The sequence below is a fragment of the Amia ocellicauda genome, unplaced genomic scaffold, assembly GCF_036373705.1.
Source record: "Amia ocellicauda isolate fAmiCal2 unplaced genomic scaffold, fAmiCal2.hap1 HAP1_SCAFFOLD_336, whole genome shotgun sequence".
Taxonomy (NCBI): Eukaryota; Metazoa; Chordata; class Actinopteri; order Amiiformes; family Amiidae; genus Amia; species Amia ocellicauda.
In genome coordinates, this window is record NW_027102905.1 from 1 (window position 1) to 18,732 (window position 18,732).

The window sequence follows — 18,732 nt, forward strand, 5'->3', positions numbered from 1 at the left end:
AGGCGGTTCTCATCCTGGACAACGATGGGGAGAGGCTGTACGCCAAGGTAACGGAGTCCTCTTGGCCTTTAAGAACAATCGGTGTATAGCCTCTCCCCTGTGCTGCTCACTCGCAGGGCCTCGCAGTCCTAAAAGCCCTTGAGAAGACGCCTCTGTTGAAGTGGATGGCTTAATTAACAGACTTGACTGATTGATTGATTGGTTGTGCCCGCAGTATTACGATGACACGTACCCCACGGTGAAGGAGCAGAAGGCCTTTGAGAAGAACATCTTCAACAAGACCCACCGCACTGACAGTAAGGCGTAGAAATCGAGAACTAGACATGGTCCCGGGCTAGAGAGTTTGATCACGCGTGAAAGTGCTCAGTCACACACTAGAACTGAATTCAGTAATCAATTTAAGATTGCATTTTGGTCCAGGCTAGAGATTAGAGCTCTAGGTACACCTGGGCTTTCGTTAATGCTTGGGCTACATTTCTACATTTCCACCTGAAGGGTGTGGGTGTGGGCCTGGCATGGGGTTCCCACTTGTTTTGCCATAAAACTGGAAAGGTAACTCACTGATGGAAAACAATGGGTTGCGTTGAAAAGTCTCTCCTGTCTGCGCTGCCCAGAAGTCTCAGTTTAGCATGAACAATGTAATCTGCGATCAGTTAGGCTAATTAATCGCCATGTGTGTATGGACTGCAGAGTTGGATGTTCAAGGAAAATGTCATAGAAGCATTTTGCAGCTTTTTGCATCCCTTCCCCCACCCCCCCAGGTGAGATCGCTCTGCTAGAAGGATTGACGGTCGTCTACAAGAGCAACATTGACCTGTACTTCTATGTGATTGGCAGCTCACACGAAAATGAGGTAATGGCCCGATCAAAGCCCAGTCTGCAGGGTGTGAGTGGGAGGCTCAAATGTAATGTATTGCTTATTTATTTTTTCCTTTGTTTCTTTACTCCGTGGCACAGCTGATGCTCATGTCGGTGCTGAACTGCCTGTTTGACTCGCTCAGTCAGATGCTGAGGTAAGAGGCTGTCTTCTGAAGAAGGCGGGTGGGCTTTCTTCAGGAAGTACGAATAGTTGTGTTACTGTCATCATTACCGTTACATTAGTGTCTCTCCCTCCCTGTCTCTCGCTCTCCCTCTTGCTGTCCTTCTCTGTCTCCCTCGCAGGAAGAATGTGGAGAAGAGAGCCCTGCTGGAGAACATGGAGGGTCTGTTCCTGGCTGTGGATGAGATCGTGGATGGGGGGTGAGAGAGAGAGAAGGGAGACATACAGACATGTTGAGAGAAACTGATCTGGACACAGGGAGAGATCAAGATCCAGACCCTTACACACTTTCTCACTTTGTCTTTCACACTCAATCACTCATTCACACACACACAAAATATACCTTATAGAGAGAAAGATGGACACACAACTGCACAGATGCAAGCGGATGACCACTATTCTTGTTTTGTGAAAATCGTACCTGCCTGTGTCATTAATACCCCACCCGCCTCCTTCCTGCCCCTGTAGGGTGATCCTGGAGAGCGATCCCCAGCAGGTGGTGCACCGCGTGGCCCTGAGGGTGAGGCTTCTGCACTGTCAATCAGTCATTTCATTATCTGACTAGGCCACAGAGCAGCCGCCTCATGGTCTGGCACCGCATGGGCCCGGCGGACTCTGCCTGCCCTTCCTGAGCCCTGTGTTTTGGAGTTGGTGGTTCTGCCCTGCCTCACTGCAGGGCTGCTCTTAGGCACAGTGCAGGCTGGAGGGAGAGATTGGAGGAAAGGAGGGAGGGAAAGAGAGTCACTGTGACTATATACAGATTGAGTGATGTGACTATATAGAGTGAGAGAGAGTGAGACTGACTGTGGAGAGAGAGTGGAGTCTGAGGGAGAGCGTGAACGGGGTGAGACAGAGTGCCTTCTGCAGGGTATATCTCTCCTCTACAGACATATGGCTGAGGCTGTTGTGTGTGTAACATGTTCTCTCTCTCTCTCTCTCTCTCTCTCTCTCTCTCTCTCTCTCTCTCTTCCACTTTCTATCCCTCTGTATTCCTCCCCCCCTCTCTCTCAGGGGGATGACGTGCCACTCACAGAGCAGACTGTCACTCAGGTGAGATCCCAACTCCGTCTGTGTGCCGCTGGTTTCCTTTTTTTTTTTTTTTTCTTTAATTGTTTATTTGTATAGACAAATAGGATAAACTGTTGTTGGTCACAGGAGGGGGGGTTGAAAAGTAAACCCACCCCCCACCCCGCTTTACCCACACTCAGACTCATTTTCCAAAGCTGGTAAATGTATGTAAGATCAGGAGTTTGAATTCAGTTGGGGATGGGGGACGGACTCTTTGCAAACCAATTTGTTGTGTCTATATCAGTTACAATAACTCTTTAAAAAAAAAAACACAAGCATGCTTTCACATCTTGGAAAATCAGGCCCAAGGATTGATAGATGGATTTTGGAGGGTTAGAACTACCCAGCCAGGCTACTGCAGCGCGCTGTGTCTCTGTGATCCTGCCGGCAGCATCTGGGTGGCAGCGGTTCAGAGCGCAATGAGCCACTGATCGCCTGGCTGCCTCTAACCCAGACCCCATACCCGGGACTAACCCCACAAATGAGCTCTGCACTGCCCGTGACTCTGAGATGCGACTCACGCTCTCTCTGGCACACACACACGCCAACTCCTCCGTGCCGCTTGTCTCCTGAGTGCTGTACCGCCATGCCTCCACTGCAGCAGCAGGGCCGGGCGCTGCTGACTGCACTGCACATTTCGCTGGGTTCCAGAGCCATTTCTTTTCCTAGACAAGATTTTAATTTTTCTCCCCTCTTTCTCTTGTTGGCGTGTAAAGCACGATCGCTAATGATGGACGGCAGCTCCTCACACGGGCCAGCAGTCAGCGCGGCTCTCTGATTAACGGCCTCAATTTAGAGCCCTCTTGACAGGCTGCAGGTAGCCATTTTGAGCTTGTGATTGATTGGCCCAATCCAGGCCCCTGGTGCTCTGTTACGGGTTTGCCTCCCCGTACAGCGTATCCTAATGAGTCATTTATATGTATCGATATTTAATTTTTTTTAATTACGTGTGATCTCTAAAAGAAAGAAACAGTTACTCATCTTCCATCGTTCTCATCTGTTTTTAACCATCTTCAGTGGAATAAGTTTGTGTGTTTTCTAACCATGCTGTCCTCTGTCTCTCTCAGGTGCTCCAGTCCGCTAAAGAGCAGATCAAGTGGTCTCTGCTGCGATAGGAGAGGAGCTGAAAGCAACGTGAGGGAGGAGTACAAACACACACACACACACTCACACAAATACACACACACACACACACACACACAGTGACAGACGCACACAGACGCTCCCATCTTGTGAATCTCTTTCCACCCGTCCCCGTCCCTCTGTCTCCGTGTCCAGCCCTCACCCCCAGGGCAGTGCTGACACATTCCACTTCCTCCACAGTCAGGCCAAACACCACAATTGTGTTTTTAGTCTCGTACTGTTCTGTAAAGGAATTCATTAGCTCATGGAGTCGGAGAGGGAAGTGGCTTTGGATGCTGTAGCTAGCGTCTGGGGTGGGGGGGGGTGCAAGCAGAGATGTGGAGAGGAAAGAGATACGGGTCTCAATCTGACCAACAAAACTCATTGGACTGTAACTGCACTGAACTTGCCTGGTGCCTCCACCAATCAGCATCACCCAGGGACCTCAATGTACGTGACCTGAACCCCGCATTCCTGTTTGTCAAGGGTATGCAACAGTAGGCTGTTTTTATTGCGACTGTATGTGGAATTGAATGAAATGGTGTGAGAGCTGATTGGCCGATGGACGTTCCCTTCATTGTCTTACCTGACAGGCTACCCTCCCCTCCCCTCTCATGAATAATAATTAGACTCGTAATATGGGGAATCTGAGAATGGAAGCTGGTTTCCAATTGGGCTTCCTGCCCCTCTGATGAATATTCACATTCCAGTAGCTGCTCGGTTGGGTTTGGTTGATATTTTCTGTACGTGCCGGTGTAACTGTTGCCACTTGATTTCCCACCGCCCTGCCCGCTCTTAATCACGATCCTTAGGAATCAGTAGCAGACCGACAGCGATGCATCACTGTGTATTGCTTCAGTAGGGTTTTCATCAGATACTGTAGTGACGTACAGAGACAGTGAGCGGTGGAGACGACACTGTGCATTTGTTTCTGTAACACACAAAGTCCCTGTGCCGGCTCTACATGCATTTATCAGATGGTTAAAAGACCGAAGCCCCCCAGGATGTCTCCTGTTCTCTGGACTGCTGTCTGTAACAGATGACTGCACTGAGTTGCGATGCACTGTACAATCTGTTGTGAAATGTTATCTTTCGTGCAGGTTCAAAATAAACCAAAATAAATAAACAAAAAAAATCTTTAAAATGGCCAGTGCTTCTGCTCGCGTTTATTCTTTTAACACAACCGGTGTTTTAGGCTGGTCTTGTTGGCCATGTGCCGGTACTCCAACCCACCGTGCTGCTATGTTGGGTAACTGATCATTATGATTTAGTTATGTAGCAGGTGCTTTATCTCAGGTATTAAGCATTAACCCATGACGCTCTCCACATCCACAACATGTGAAGGGTTGCAGTTAGCTGTTATCTGCTTTTGTACCTATTACCAGCCTGTCTGTTTGGCCCCCCGAACTGCGGGGACTAAAGACCACCTCAACTCCGCAAAGCTTAGGCAATGGCTCCACCTGGTGGTCGAGAGGGGAAAACGCACGTAAAAGATAATTCTGTGTTTAGTTGACAGATGGAGGGGGCTCAGTCACGATTCATCAATCAATGAAATTGATCACTGATAGGTTGTAAACGTTCTGCTGAAGTTAGAACGACTTTACAGGTGCTCATAAGTCTTACTTCAGATACGTATATTTATAAAGAAGATCCCAGAAACGATAGGGGAATTATATTAGAATATTTGCTGAAGTGACTTGTAGAAGACACGCTGTAGATCGTAACAGGTGCAGAATCTAAGGGGTGGGGTGGGGGGTTCACCCAGCTGTGGATTGCTAAGAACTGGTGATGTACGTACAGCCCCGGAAAAAATTTACAGACCACTGCAATTATTTCTTAAATCAGCATCTCTACATGTATGGCAGCCATTCCATTCCATTCATAGTTTTATTTGAAAATTGGGAGAAATGTTTTCAGTAGTTTATAGAATAAGACAAAAATGTTAATTTTACCCAAACACATACCTATAAATAGTAAAACCAGAGAAACTGATAATTATGCAGTGGTCTCATTTTTTTTCAGAGCTGTATATATAGATAGGGAGGTAGGAAAGATACATAGATACAGATTTAGATATAGATATATGTTAGATTAATATTTCCAAAGCCCAGTCACTATGTGCTGCTATTCGACCTCACTACTACAATGTTAACAGTGCAGTCTGAGTGCTATCATCTGTCTCTGTGCGCCCTCTGGCGGTATGGGGTGAGAGCTACACAACTGTACAATATGATTCCCATAAACAGATTGAACGTGCTGTTGCAGACTTAAAAATAAAATTGAATTTATTTTAAGTGTCGTTTTGTAACATTATAAACCAGAATTACTGTAGTTGTAATATAGCAGCTTATTCTGCTGAGCTGTTCAGCACTCCAGTAATTTTGCACTTTCTAAAACAATGCTTCATTATTCTCCTGCTTACATATACATGGTTAGATCTGTTGTTTCACTGTGATTTCTCCTATGCCCCTTAGCCCTTATCTAAGACTTCACTGCATCATGAATCAGGATGTATACTTTGTATTCTTTATTGACTGTACTTTTGCACTTTTGTAATTCTTAAATTGCACGTTGTATTGATTTGTATTACTGCACTTTTGTAATTCTGGATTAACCTTTAAGTCGCCCTGTATAAGGGCATCTGCCAATAAGTACATAAAAAAATAATCAACCTCATGCTTTTTTGATAAATACCTAAACATATTCTCCAATTTGTAGTCTTTATATCAGTGTTCATCATCTGTCGCTGTATTGTATGGAAAGCATGCCCTTTTAGACCTACCTAACGTTATAGGCAGAATTTAATAGGCACCTTAAACAATCGCAAAGGTGTTATAAGGAAGAAGAAAATGTTGACTTCTCGTATGTGAGTGTGCATCTGAGAGACCTCGGAGAAGAAAATCATGATTGTCTAGCGCGTGGAGGTCAGGCCTGGGTCACGCACATGCACACGCCCAAGACGACACCCGCCTGTCTACTGTGCACGTGGGAACGTGTCTTGAGTATGAAGAGGTCCTCTGTAATTATTCTTAGTAATATTATTAATATTAGTAGTAGTAATTTCATAGTCTTTAATAATAATTTAGCATCAATAGTAATGAAAAACAAGTGTAGAAGCGCCTGGAGGCCATTCCAGACCACAGGATTTCAGAGGCCAAAGCAAAACAAAAACACTCCTGTACCCCCCATTAAAAAAATTATTAGTTGGTTGCTTTCACATAGGCGAAGACGAGGGCATTTGCGAGCTGTGTGCCGTGTCTCCGGAGAGACAAGTGTGAAGGTAAATCTTGAAACCGTGTAAAATGAAACCCATTTCTCCAACAGTACCTATAGTTGTGTGATAAAAGAAGATGCATTCCAATGGAAGCCAGTGAGACATAATTAATGGTAAATAAGTGTAGGAAACGTAAAAAAATTTAATGACTCCCATTCCCACTGCAGCAACTCATCCCAGGTGGGCCCCAGTCACTGTAGGCCGCAATAACTTGACATTGCAATCCATGTGTTATGTTGCGGCTGTCTCAGTAGCCACTCCAGTTCAACTGCAATAAGTAATCATAAAGAGAGCAACATGTTAAGCCCTGGCTAATTAGTGTATAGTGTTATTCAACTGGAAAAACAAATACATAAACCCATACATTAAACTGATTGAGTGCTTGTGAATCCATGTCGGACAGCTTGGCTTTGTGCCACAGAGCAGTAGTTCAGCTCAGAGGACCCAGGAGAGTCGGAGACGGCAAGGCCTGGAGGGTTAGCGAGCTGGTAGGACTGTCTTACCTCTCTGATTTATCCTCTCGGGTTTTGTGTCCTATCCGTTCATCCTTCAATACAGGGGGGTAGGGGGTAGGGTCGGGGGCGGAGTGTGAAGGATTTGAAGGAGAAAACTGTCTTCGGAGAAAGGTGAGGCACTGCATAAAGCACCCAAGCAAATATTATGAAGATTGGGTCCTTGTGTGTCCTGTAATGTAAAAAAAAAAAAAAGATATATATACATAATAAACTGCTGCAATATCCCGAGATCAGTGTTATAAAAGGGAATTGGAATGCTAGGTGGGTGTGCGAGTGGGGAAAGGGTTAAATTTCTCTGCGACGCTGCTGATCCCATTAAAACCACCGGCACCTTTGGGCGATGTAGCTCTCGTTCCTTCTGCGCGATCCGCTTACCAGCTAATTATCCGAGAAGGGCGATAAAAAGAGAGGGAGAGAGTGCTGAGCAGAAAAAAAAAATCTAAAAAGGTAATTTATATTAATTATACAGGAATGAGTATAATAGTCCAAAACGCCACACGTGTGACACGCTGTACAAAACGCGCCGTAAAAGTGTCAGGGGCATGTGTGCTGCGAGCAGGTAATTGATGCGTGTGTACAGTGCATTACAGTCTGTGTGTGTGTGTGTTTGCGATCGGTCTATAAATTATCATTGATGAGCTTTCAGGGCGAGTGTGTGTGTGTGTGAGAGAGAGAGAGAGAGAGAGAGACAGGCCAGAAGAATTGTGTTTGTCTCTGGAGAATCCCGGTGGCTCTTCAGACACTTGGGTGCTTTCTATATAGTTTTTGTCCATTTCAATATATAATCTTCAGTCATTGAAACAGACACCTTTATCAATAGTGACCCTTTGCAGCAGAGTAAAAAGAGCTACATAATAAAGCTATAATTGGTTGTCATTTAGCACATGCTTTTATCTAAGCCAATATAGAGACCATGTGCTGAGCTATTCTTATGCTGTACTGTACTGCTGCTGCAGAATAACTGACTGTATTGTATTGTACTGTACTGCTGCAGCAGAGTCACTGACCAGACTGGACTGCTACAGAGACACTGACTGGACTGGGCTGGACTGTCCTGCTATAGAGAAACTGACTGGACTGGGCTGGACTGTCCTTCTGCAGAGACACTGACTGGACTGTCCTGCTGCAAAGACACTGACTGGACTGGACTGGACTGTCCTTCTGCAGAGACACTGACTGGACTGTCCTTCTGCAGAGACACTGCCTGGACTGGACTGTCCTGTCCTGCCTGCACAGCCACTGACTGGACTGTACCGTTATAGAACAGGTAAACAATTGGTTAAGGTGAGCCTCTTGTTTGACACAAGCCTCATGAGAGCAAGAAAGAGAGGGAGGGAGAGATCTGTCTCCAATTTACATCTGAAGCGGGAGACTAGTCCACTGGTGACCGCAGCCCCACTGCATCTCTGGCTGAAGATGAAGACCATCACCACTTCATTCATCTGACTGCGTCCCTGACCCCTTGCCTTGGATCTTCACTCAGGCATGGCTTTAAAAAAATACAAGTACATAGCACTATAAAAAAAGACCCTATATCACCCAGCTCTCGAGGTCTCCATCCTACAGAGTCCTCTCTGGGTGCTGCTGCCCATGGCCTTGAGTGACAGCTTTTCCTTTCCAATGTCAGAATACAATCAAATGCGCCGGTGCCGGAGCTGTTCAATAAGGGTATTAATTGATTGATTCATTGATGTAATTGATTCATATAGTATATTCTTACAGTGTTTGCTATCACATGACCGGTATGTGGGGGAGAGATAACGTGCAGACAGATGAGATCAGGAGGGGGGGTTATTTACAGCTTGCTGGAGTGGCACAGGAAGACATAAATCTCCATTAAGAGAGAGAGAGAGGGAAAGAGAGAGAGGGAGGTGGGGGGCTGGGTGGTATAGAACCAGGAGATACTCGCAGTAGCCCCCAGTTGCCTTGACACCCCTCTTTTCCCTCTATCTGTGTGGGTACAGTAGGGGATAGAAGGGGTGAGTTGAAAACCTCAGTATAAAGGGAAAATCTAAATAATAAATATATGTATAGATATAATAAAAATGAAAGGAAAATTACAATCAGGGTGTCGGCCTCAGATCTGGTGTCCGGGCTGTTTTCCAGTCGAATCCTGAGTCCCGCATTGTCCATTCCTTTTTAATACGTTTTTGAAATCTACAACCTCAAAAATGAAACCCAAGTCTGTCTATATTTATAAAAAAAGAACAAAATCACTTTATATAAATAACAGTGTGGCTTCTGTATGTATTGTCCTATTTTTGCCCCCCCACCCATACATTCAATTACGTTTCTCATATTTAAAATCCTAAATTACAGAATAATATCTTGGCAAATGATTGGTAACGGGGAGGTTAACTGCAGTCTCAGATCCAGACAGGAATGCTCTTTGGCTTACCTTTTCATCAGGGTTAGTTTTTAGAGTTGTATTTGGACTGTTTTAGCTACACTGGAATTAATTTAATGGTTTAAATAAAGATTAAGATTTGCCAGTAAAATGGGACTTCTCTTTGAATCAGGGCTGTATTTCTACTGAGTTTAGTAACATGTGTAGGTGCTTATTGGTGATAGTTTGAGTTTGTGGTGTTGGCTTTCATCAGTGTCCTCTGGCTACTGTTTGGAGTAATAGGACAGATATGATACTGGTGTAATACAACGGTGTGTAATATCAAGTAATTCAGTTTGGCGATACAATGCAATATTACTGATCAGAATAGATTCAGAAACTTATTGAGAAAGAAATTGTAACCCTGTATTATTATTATTTTTATTTTAAGAACACTGAATAAGAAACTACATTGACATAGAATATATGAAATCATGAATGCATGTTACAGTATTTCAGCATTGCCATGCTGAAATAGTGCATGATTTGTAAATAATAATAATAATATGTAGTCCGTGCTTTTGTTCGTAGTACTAGTGTTTGGTATCGTTGAAGTCAGAACAATCTGCGCTCTTATTCTGTATACACTTCCCGGTGTGTTTAATAGTGGCTTATTGATGTAGAAAAACATTCAGTTTCCTTATTTGCTGTTCTCTGTCTACGCTCTCACACCTCCTCCCTCCCCTCTCTCTCTCTCTCTCTCTCTCTCTCTCTCCTCCCCCTCTTCTCCGGGCGGATTCCCCAGCGGCCGTTAACAGACTGCGCTTCTGACAGATTTACCGCCGCCGCCTCGCCATTGGCCGTTGCTCTGACAGCTGTGATTTAATGGCCACTCCTGATTGGCCAGGGCAGTGACAGGCTAATTTATGGGTTCGCTGTGATTGGGCACCGGCCGCCTTTGATGTGAATTACGGCCCTGTCGCTGATAGGACGCAGAAACGGTGTCAGGTTACAGTCGTAAAAACCTATCCCATAGGGAGATTGGGAGAGGAGTGGGGGCTGTCAGGATAACGGTGTGTGTGTGTGTGTGTGTGTGTTTGGGGGAGGTTACCGCGGCCTTGACGTCATAAGAGAGAGAAAGAGAGAGAGAGAGAGAGAGAGACTTTGATTTAAAGCTGCAGTATCTTTCAACTGCATATAATTCTCCTCTGAAATTGCTTTCCTAGAAATGCAACTCTCACTCTCTCTCTATTTCACCCCTCCTCTCTCTCTCTCTCTGTCTCAGACACTTCACCCGAGACGTACCACACTCCTGTTTTACAGTTGTTATGGCATTATAAATCCCCCCCCCTTCAATCGTAAACAAATGCGCAGCCCACTTTGTCAATAGATAGCTGCTGCTGCTTTTGTTCAATGGCATAAATATCCAGATAAGAGGGAAGGAAACTCCACAGCAGGAACACAGAAATGTAGTGCCTCCGCCCCCCCCCCACCACCATCCCAGCCTGCTGTGTCCTGCAGTTCAGATTTCATCTGCATCTCTCTGCCTCTCTAATCACTGTGATTGTAGTCATTATTTAGTTAAACTGGACCCATTTAGCATTTTTCTCCTGTAGGTTAAAATCTGGGAATGATTTATGATTGTAAAGCAAAAAAGATCCAATAACAAGAAAAATAGAAAGGAACACCTAAGCAAGAGTATTATCAACAATAATGAAGTATTTTTAAATATGATTAATAACAATAAGTATAATTTTATTCATTCCCAACATCCGTAAATATAATAATATATTGATCATGATAATGTTGTTGTGGTTATTATTATTATTTATTTATTTTTATTATGTATGTTCTTTGCTATGTATTTCATGGTTCCCTCTTTCCACGGAGTCTGTGAAAAGGGATATAGGTTTTTACACATGCAGCGGCGTGTGTGAGGATGCGCTGTAAACATCTTGGGTCAGCCAGCGTGATGTTGGAAATACAGGCAGGTGCTCACAGCACCGCCACCACCAGAGCAGTGCAGAACCACAGCACAGAGTGCCTCCTCTGGGGCGGTGCAGGAGTGGCACAGTGCTCCTCCGGTGTGCGGTGTGGCACGAGGTGAGGAGGCTGAGAGGCTGAGAGTGGTGGGGGTGACAGGAGGGGTGACTTGTCTTTACGATTTCCAGACATTTGTCACCCAGTCTGCATGCTGCACCGTAAATCCCACTCTGGGTGGCTGAATGGAACCTGGAAGTGCTAATGGAGATGAAATCACACACACACACACACACACACACACACACACACACACACAGTCTGTTCTGTTCTACCTATCAGTAATGACCATGACATCCTGTGGTCTGTCTGCACAACCTCTCAGTCTGTCCCCCCTGTCTCCTTCTGCCCATCTCTCCCTTCTTTTACTGTTTCAGTCTGTTTGAGGGCCTGTCCCCATGCGTTCACCTACACAATCCATCTATCCATCTAGCAATCTGTGTGCATCTCTCTGCTTTATGTGATGTGTCTATCCATCTGTGCCATGTGTTTCACATGCCCCAATCTGCCCTTGTTTGCTGTCCCCTGTTATCTGTGGGCTTTATTTAAAGTGACGGCAATGTAAAGCAGTATTACCATAATTGAAGTCCGTAATGTGCAATTTTATGACTCGGCTCCATAATGACATTACCCCAGCCGGCAGAGCTACAGAGCTTAGTGTCAGTCACCCAGTGAGCAGTGTGGACTGAATCCTGCATTGAAACCAAATGTTTCTGCGCCCCCCCCCCCCCCCACACACACACACAATTCTCCATCCAGGAAGGAAGTCCATATCTCATCTCTTTTAGAGTTACAAAATAAATCACAGTAACGCTTAGCTAACCAACAGGACAGAACTGCCAAAGTCACTTTCACTCTCTATCTGTCTGTACTTCCTGTTCCTTCATCCATATCTCTATCCATCTCTCTCTATCTCTAACTATCGATTTGTCTGTCGATCTATCACTCTGTCTTGCAATCTCTAACTCTGTGTCTATCTCTCTGCCAAACTAATGTATAATAATAATAATAATAATAATAATAATAATAATAATAATAATAATAATAATAATAATAATAATATAGTGGAGTGTAAGTGCCCTTGCTCTCTGTCAGCTCTATACCATAAGTAATTTAATAATGATAATAATACACCAGTGCTACAGCTCAGAGATAGCTGGGCATCTGTCACTCAGTAACAAGAGCTACTACTTCAATAGAGAAGCAAAGCTGATGGTTTTAACAGCAATGGATTCCGCATCTTCTGGAAGGGGTGGGGTGGGGGGGATGTGGTCAGGGCGGCTTCTTCAATGGCACACATTCCTACACAGATTCTTCTTGACTCTACTACTAATCCCCCCCCACACACCATCACCACCCTATTCCCCTGTGCACCTCTGTTCACGATCGCGCTGTTCTGAGTGGTTGTTGATGGGGGATCTGGGCCGGATGGTGTGGAGGGGAGGGATGGAGAAAGGTTTGGGGATGGATGGCAGGGGACAAACACATACTGAGCACTGCCACAGTGGAGTGGGTCAGTGAACCCCACTGTTTCTTCAGAAGCCAGAGTATCGCAAACCATACGCTCTTCGGCTGAGCAAACAGAGCCGGCTCCAGGAAGACGACACGAGGACAATCTGTTAATTTCCTCGTCCCATTAGTCTTTAGTGTCTGGCTGATTACTGGCGTAGCTTCATGTTTATGGGGCTATCTGCTGTCTTTTAGTGTTCGTTTTATGATCTTTATTATATTTATTATTATCCATATTATTGCAATGTTTTGTTTTCTTATGTTCCTGTTTGACACCCATTAAACACACTCGCACTGCGCTTCGTGTTTTGCACCAGTGTGTCAGCTGCTTTGTGAGCCATACCGTGCTGTCGTGTGTCAGAGCACACTGACCTAAGCTGGAAGGAGGGGGGGGTGTTGAAGTACACATGGTTTACAAGTCCAGCCCACAACCTCCCCAACCCCGCCACCACCCTGTGGTCACGGCCTGTTTACCTGCTTAATCCAGTCTGGTCAGTTCCCTTTCCCATTGACCCACATTAATGATGATAGATGTTCAGCGATTATAATGGCTGTGTGGTTATGGCTGCCATCTTCATCTGACCGGGGGTGGGGCGGTGAATTGGGGAAGGATTCCAAGGCTGTCCTGGCTTTATATATGAGCTTCAGAGTAGGTGTGAAAACTCTCAAACGTGCGAAGATGGAAAAGAGGCTCAGATGACATTATTCCCATTGTGTGTGTGGCGTTTGCGCTTTTCTTGTAGCTAAAGAGAAGTTTCACTCTGATGTTGAGCTGTGCTTTTTTTGTGGTTACATAACAGGAGAGATCTGGTCAATACACAATGGAGTATACCCTGATCTCTCCTTGGCTCCCCCCACACTCACTCCCCAGACTGAAATGGATGGGGGGCAGTGTGTGTTAATGTCAGGGCCTGTTTCTGCATCTGTGGGGGAGTGACAGTCACCCCTCAATCAGGATACTGGGGTGTCTGGCGGTCAGGGAAGAGGTTGGGTGGCTCTTCGCTGGAATAAATCTCTCCCTTCCCAGGGAACCACAGTTCAGCATAATGTAGTGCAGCAGTCCCTACAGAGTACAGTGCAGTGCTATAGAGTAATACTGCAGTCCCCACAGAGTACAGTGCAGTGCTATAGAGTGCAGTGCAGTGATATAGAGTAATACAGCAGTACCCAGAATGCAGTGCAGTGCAATGCTATAGAGTACAGTGCAGTGTGCAGTGCTATAGAGTAATACAGCAGTCCTCACAGTACAGTGCAGTGCTATAGAGTGCAGAGTAGTGCTAAAGAGTACAGTGCAGTACTATTGAGTGCCGTGCAGTATTGAGTAAAGTGCAGTGCAGGGCTATAGAGTAATACAGCAGTCCCCACAGAGTACAGTGCAGTGCTATAGTGTGCTGTGCAGTGCTATATAGCATAGTGCCGTGATATAGAGTACAGTGCAGTGCTATAGAGTGTTGAACAGTGCTATATAGTGCTGTGCACTGCTATAGAGTGCCATGCAGTGCAGTGCTATAGTGTCGTGCAGTGATATAGAGTATAGTGCAGTGCTATGGAGTGTAGAACAGCACAATATAAATCACTGAAGTACCACCGTCTATCGCAGTGCGACTCTGTATTCTCTATGCCAGTGTAGTGCAGTGGATAATAATGTGCCGTACTGCCTCCTTGATTGTGGTTCAACCATCTATTACAGTGCAATGCAGTACACAGTGCATGAGTGTTTGTGTAGGAGAGCCTGTTTTGCTGATAAACAAAGGTGGTGGGTGTATGTGTGGGGGGGGTGGGTAGGGGGAGGAAAACTAGGGATTTTTACTTGAGTATAATTAATCTTGATCAGAGCTAATTGGGCCCAAAACTCGTTCTCCTGCTTCGCTCCCTGTCGGCCCGTCAGTGCGGAGCGGCACTAGACGGCAGAAAACACAGAGGGGGGAGGGGGCAGCGTCCAAATAAGAGGATCAGCAAAAACTGGGGAATGTCCCAGAATCAAGGAGCTGTCAATCACAGGCACCCTCTCTCTCTGTCTTTGTATTGGTGATATATTGCATGTATATTATTATTATTATTATTATTATTTATTTATTTATTTATTTATTTATTAGCAGATGCCCTTATCCAGAGCAACTTACAAAATATAAGTGCAATACAAAGTGCAAAAATATAGTGCAGTTCAAGGCATAAAACATTACGAATTCCAATTTACATAATACAATGCAATTCAAAGCATAATACATTCTACGAATTCCAATTTACACAAGTGTATACAATATATGAGGTCTTACATCCTGGATTGTAAAGAGTCCAGACAAGGTGTTAGGTCACAATCAAGGGCTAAGGGAAAGGGAGCATAGGGGAAATCAAAATAACAATACGAGTACTAGTAACACAAGGCAAGTAGTATGATAAAACATTGTAAAGTGCTATCTTACAGGAGAGTAAATTACTAAATTACAAGTACTGTCTGAAAAGATGTATTTTGAGTATGCGCCGAAAAAGTATCTGCAGTAGTGTGTATGAAAACACTCCAGACTTCTCTTGCCATTGTGCTGTGTGCAATGACAGGGCCACAACAGACTTCCACTATATTAGTTATATGTATATATGCATACTTGCTGGTGTTGTTTTCTTTGTGGTGGTGGTTTTGCAAAACCTTATGCAAAAGTGCTCAAGTAGACATTTCTTGCATAGTGCGCTTGAGATCCCAGGCCCGTCCAGGGGCAACACTGATGGGGTGAGAGCACACTGAGCCATCCGTATGGATACAGCACCAGAGTTTAGTGCAGCAGTTGTGCCGTTGCCGGCTGCTTGTTCCACTTCACCAGCTGAGTCAAATGAGCTGCGTGTGTTGCTGATTAAAGTCATCACATCACAATGTTTTTATTTCCCCTGGATATCCAGGTACAGTGTTCTTGATTCTTCATGCACAATTAATCGAAGGTGGAGTAACAACGGGGGCAAACTGATAAATGCATTTGACACAGAGTTACACACTGCCTTGTCTCTTCACATTGAGTCTGTGTGCTGTATTGGCATGATTAAGTTGTGTCAGTATTGCCAAAGCATTTGCAAACATGGGCTCAAGAGCAGGGCAGTGGGGGACAGTTAGCTGTGTAAATCGACAGTTGTAAGTATACATGATCTCACACTGAGTGTGCTGTGGATGGTGTCTAGCTTGTGCCGAATGCCCACAATGCACTGGTCTGGTTCTCGACAGAATCCAAAGTCTCTGGCGTGGCTCACCCGGCAGCTCAGAGCGTGGGCTTGTTCCTGGGCTGTGTCATACCCTGCTGTGACCAGGACCGTCCACCGGGGGCACCGGCCAATTGTCTGAACGCTGTTTGTCGCAGTTGCTGTTGCTTCTTTACAGTGGATGCAAAACCAAGAGTGATTCGAATTCAGTGGCGCTTAGTTGTGTTGTGGCTGTGCTGTAGTTGTGTTGTGTTGTGTTGTGCTGTGCTGTGTTTTGCTGTAGCTGTGCTGTATCTTGTGTTTTGCTGTAGCTGTGCTTAATCTGTGTTGTGCTGTAGCTGTGCTGCGCTGGTGATAACAATGTAGAAGCTGCAAAGCAGAGAGTGATGCAGAAGCACTATTGCAAACAGAGGGAGCTGACAGAAGATCGACAGAGATTGGTACAGGCCTGATGGTCCTATGAGGGGGTTCTGCAGTGAAATTGCATCTCTATGAAATTATGCTTAATAGCTGAATGCATTGATTGATTAATTGATTGATTGATTAATTGATTATAGGTGAGACGTATCTGCACTGTTTGGATGGTATAACAGTAATACTGGAATACGAGTGTACCAGAGAGTGGACCTGGAATTTTTTCAAGCAGTTATTGCAGTAGCTGTGATGCACTGGGCATTAGTACCACTCCCCACACCTTCATATATTAACCGAATCTCCACTGTATAGGCGCTGGTCCAGTCTAACCTAACGTGGTCCTGTCTCATCACATCCACATCAACCAGTCTGAAAATCTTTCACTCTGGTTGCTTCTGGTGCTGTCCAGTCCATTCCAGTAAAGCGCAGTACAATCCAGACCAGTCCCATACAGCCACATTCAGTCTTGTGTCTGCTCAAATCCTTTCCCAGTTTGCACACCAGTCCAACAATCCCAATGTATTTCAGTCCATTCATATGTATTCCCACTTCAAACCAGTCCAATGCATTACCATGTGAACCAGTGCAGTAACATACTCCAAGTCAATACAAATGCTGTCCCATCCAGTGTATTGGAAATCCAGTCCAGTCGTAATTTAATTTGATACACTCTTCAGAGACACCTAGGAGAGGGAGGCAGAGAGTTGTGGGGTAGGGGTGGTATGCGGTGAGAGGATGGCATGGCCCCCAGGCTGCCACCATAGTCGTCTTGAGCGTATCCCCACCCTCCCATTTTCGCCCGCCCGTCACTGCACACGCTGCTTCTGATTGGCCAGGAGCCTGCTGCCTTCTCTCCCTCCCTGGTTGAAGGAGAGCCAATGGAGAGTGGGCGATGGAGACAGCGTTGGAAAGGGGTTATCAGTGGAAGCCGTGTTTATCAGTGACAACAGAGGCGGCGTTGGGAGATGACTCTCCGATGGCACGGCGTGAGGACGAAGAGTGGCTGAAAACGAGAATTACAGTGGGAGAGGGAGAGAGGGAAAGGGAGTCACAGTCGTTTTGGAAATGGTGATCCAAAGCACAAGAAAGAGAGGACAACTGCGCAGTGAGGAGATGACATACACCGAGAGAAAGCGATAGAGACAGACAGGCAGAAGGAGAGAGATCATCGTTGATTCTTCCTCTCTGTGATCCAACAGACTGCAAGCGAAGCGAAGTGTTGGGGGGGGGAGCGACACGGAGAAAACAAAACAAAATTAGCAGCTTATAAAAAATTCTGCTGGGGACAGATGGCGAATGGACAGAGAGAGAGAGGGGAGGGGGACAGGGACGGCCGGAGAGTTAGCGTCTGCTTTGTGTCACCATTGATTGGACAGCGGAACCTGCAACCAACCGCCTGTGACCCATCAGCTCTCCATTCACCCATCCATCCATCCCCAACCACGTGCTTACTCTACAGGGACCCCTCTCCGTCTTCAAGCCGGCCCGAGACTGACTGTGTCTGGATCAAGTCTGTTATTTATACATTTCCTCACTCCCGGTCCTGGAGAGCTGCAGTACAGTACCGTCTGTTTTTTCCATTGCCTTTGAGCTGTTAAAATACTAAACTGCACCAAGTATTTGAAATTATTGCTATATAATAACTCCCACTTGGTCACAGATCTTTAAAGATTTGACACTGGCTGTTAAAATGAGAAAAACAATAGAAAACAAAACCACTTTTACTCCAACAACCACCTGCAGAGCAGATTTATATATATGTATAATATATGTATGAAAAAATAAGAAAAACCCTACAGGAGCCTTAAAGAGGAGACCGATGTTATGTGGTGGAAAATATTCCAAGTTTTTTCTGGCATTCTGATCATTTTCCCACCTCCAGCATCTTCCCAGTCCCTTTTCATTCCCTTGTAAGCAGGAGTGTAGTAGAACCAGGGATTTAAGGAGGTTTGAGTATGGAAGCCATTCCTTGCTTCTTGCCATACTAATTTATACTTTTTGTGATTCCCGCAGGTTTTGACCAAACAAGGTGAAAGCAGAGCTGTGTCCTCAAAGGAATTTTAATCAGACCATAGACGCAGAAAAGATAGGAAGGCAGTTTCGCTTCTTAGTTTATTGTTGTTTAGTATTGTGATGTTAAGACTACTTCTTGGATTTCGGGGGAACTGTGTATGTAGACGTTCCGTAACTCTCCCAGTTTCAAGTTTTTTTAAACCGTCTTTTTGGCGCACTCTGGGCTGTT

General features: G+C 45.2%; 1 protein-coding gene across 1 annotated transcript; it reads left to right on the forward strand.

Moving 5' to 3' along the window:
• Positions 1–5: 5 nt before the first annotated feature.
• LOC136732075 (coatomer subunit zeta-1) lies at positions 6–4,376 on the forward strand (the record flags this gene model as incomplete). The annotated part of the gene is made up of 8 exons (XM_066697732.1): positions 6–47; positions 215–296; positions 762–853; positions 958–1,013; positions 1,162–1,239; positions 1,508–1,559; positions 2,051–2,089; positions 3,175–4,376. Coding segments are annotated over 8 exons (489 nt in total), but the record flags the coding sequence as incomplete, so codon positions are not given.
• Positions 4,377–18,732: the final 14,356 nt, after the last annotated feature.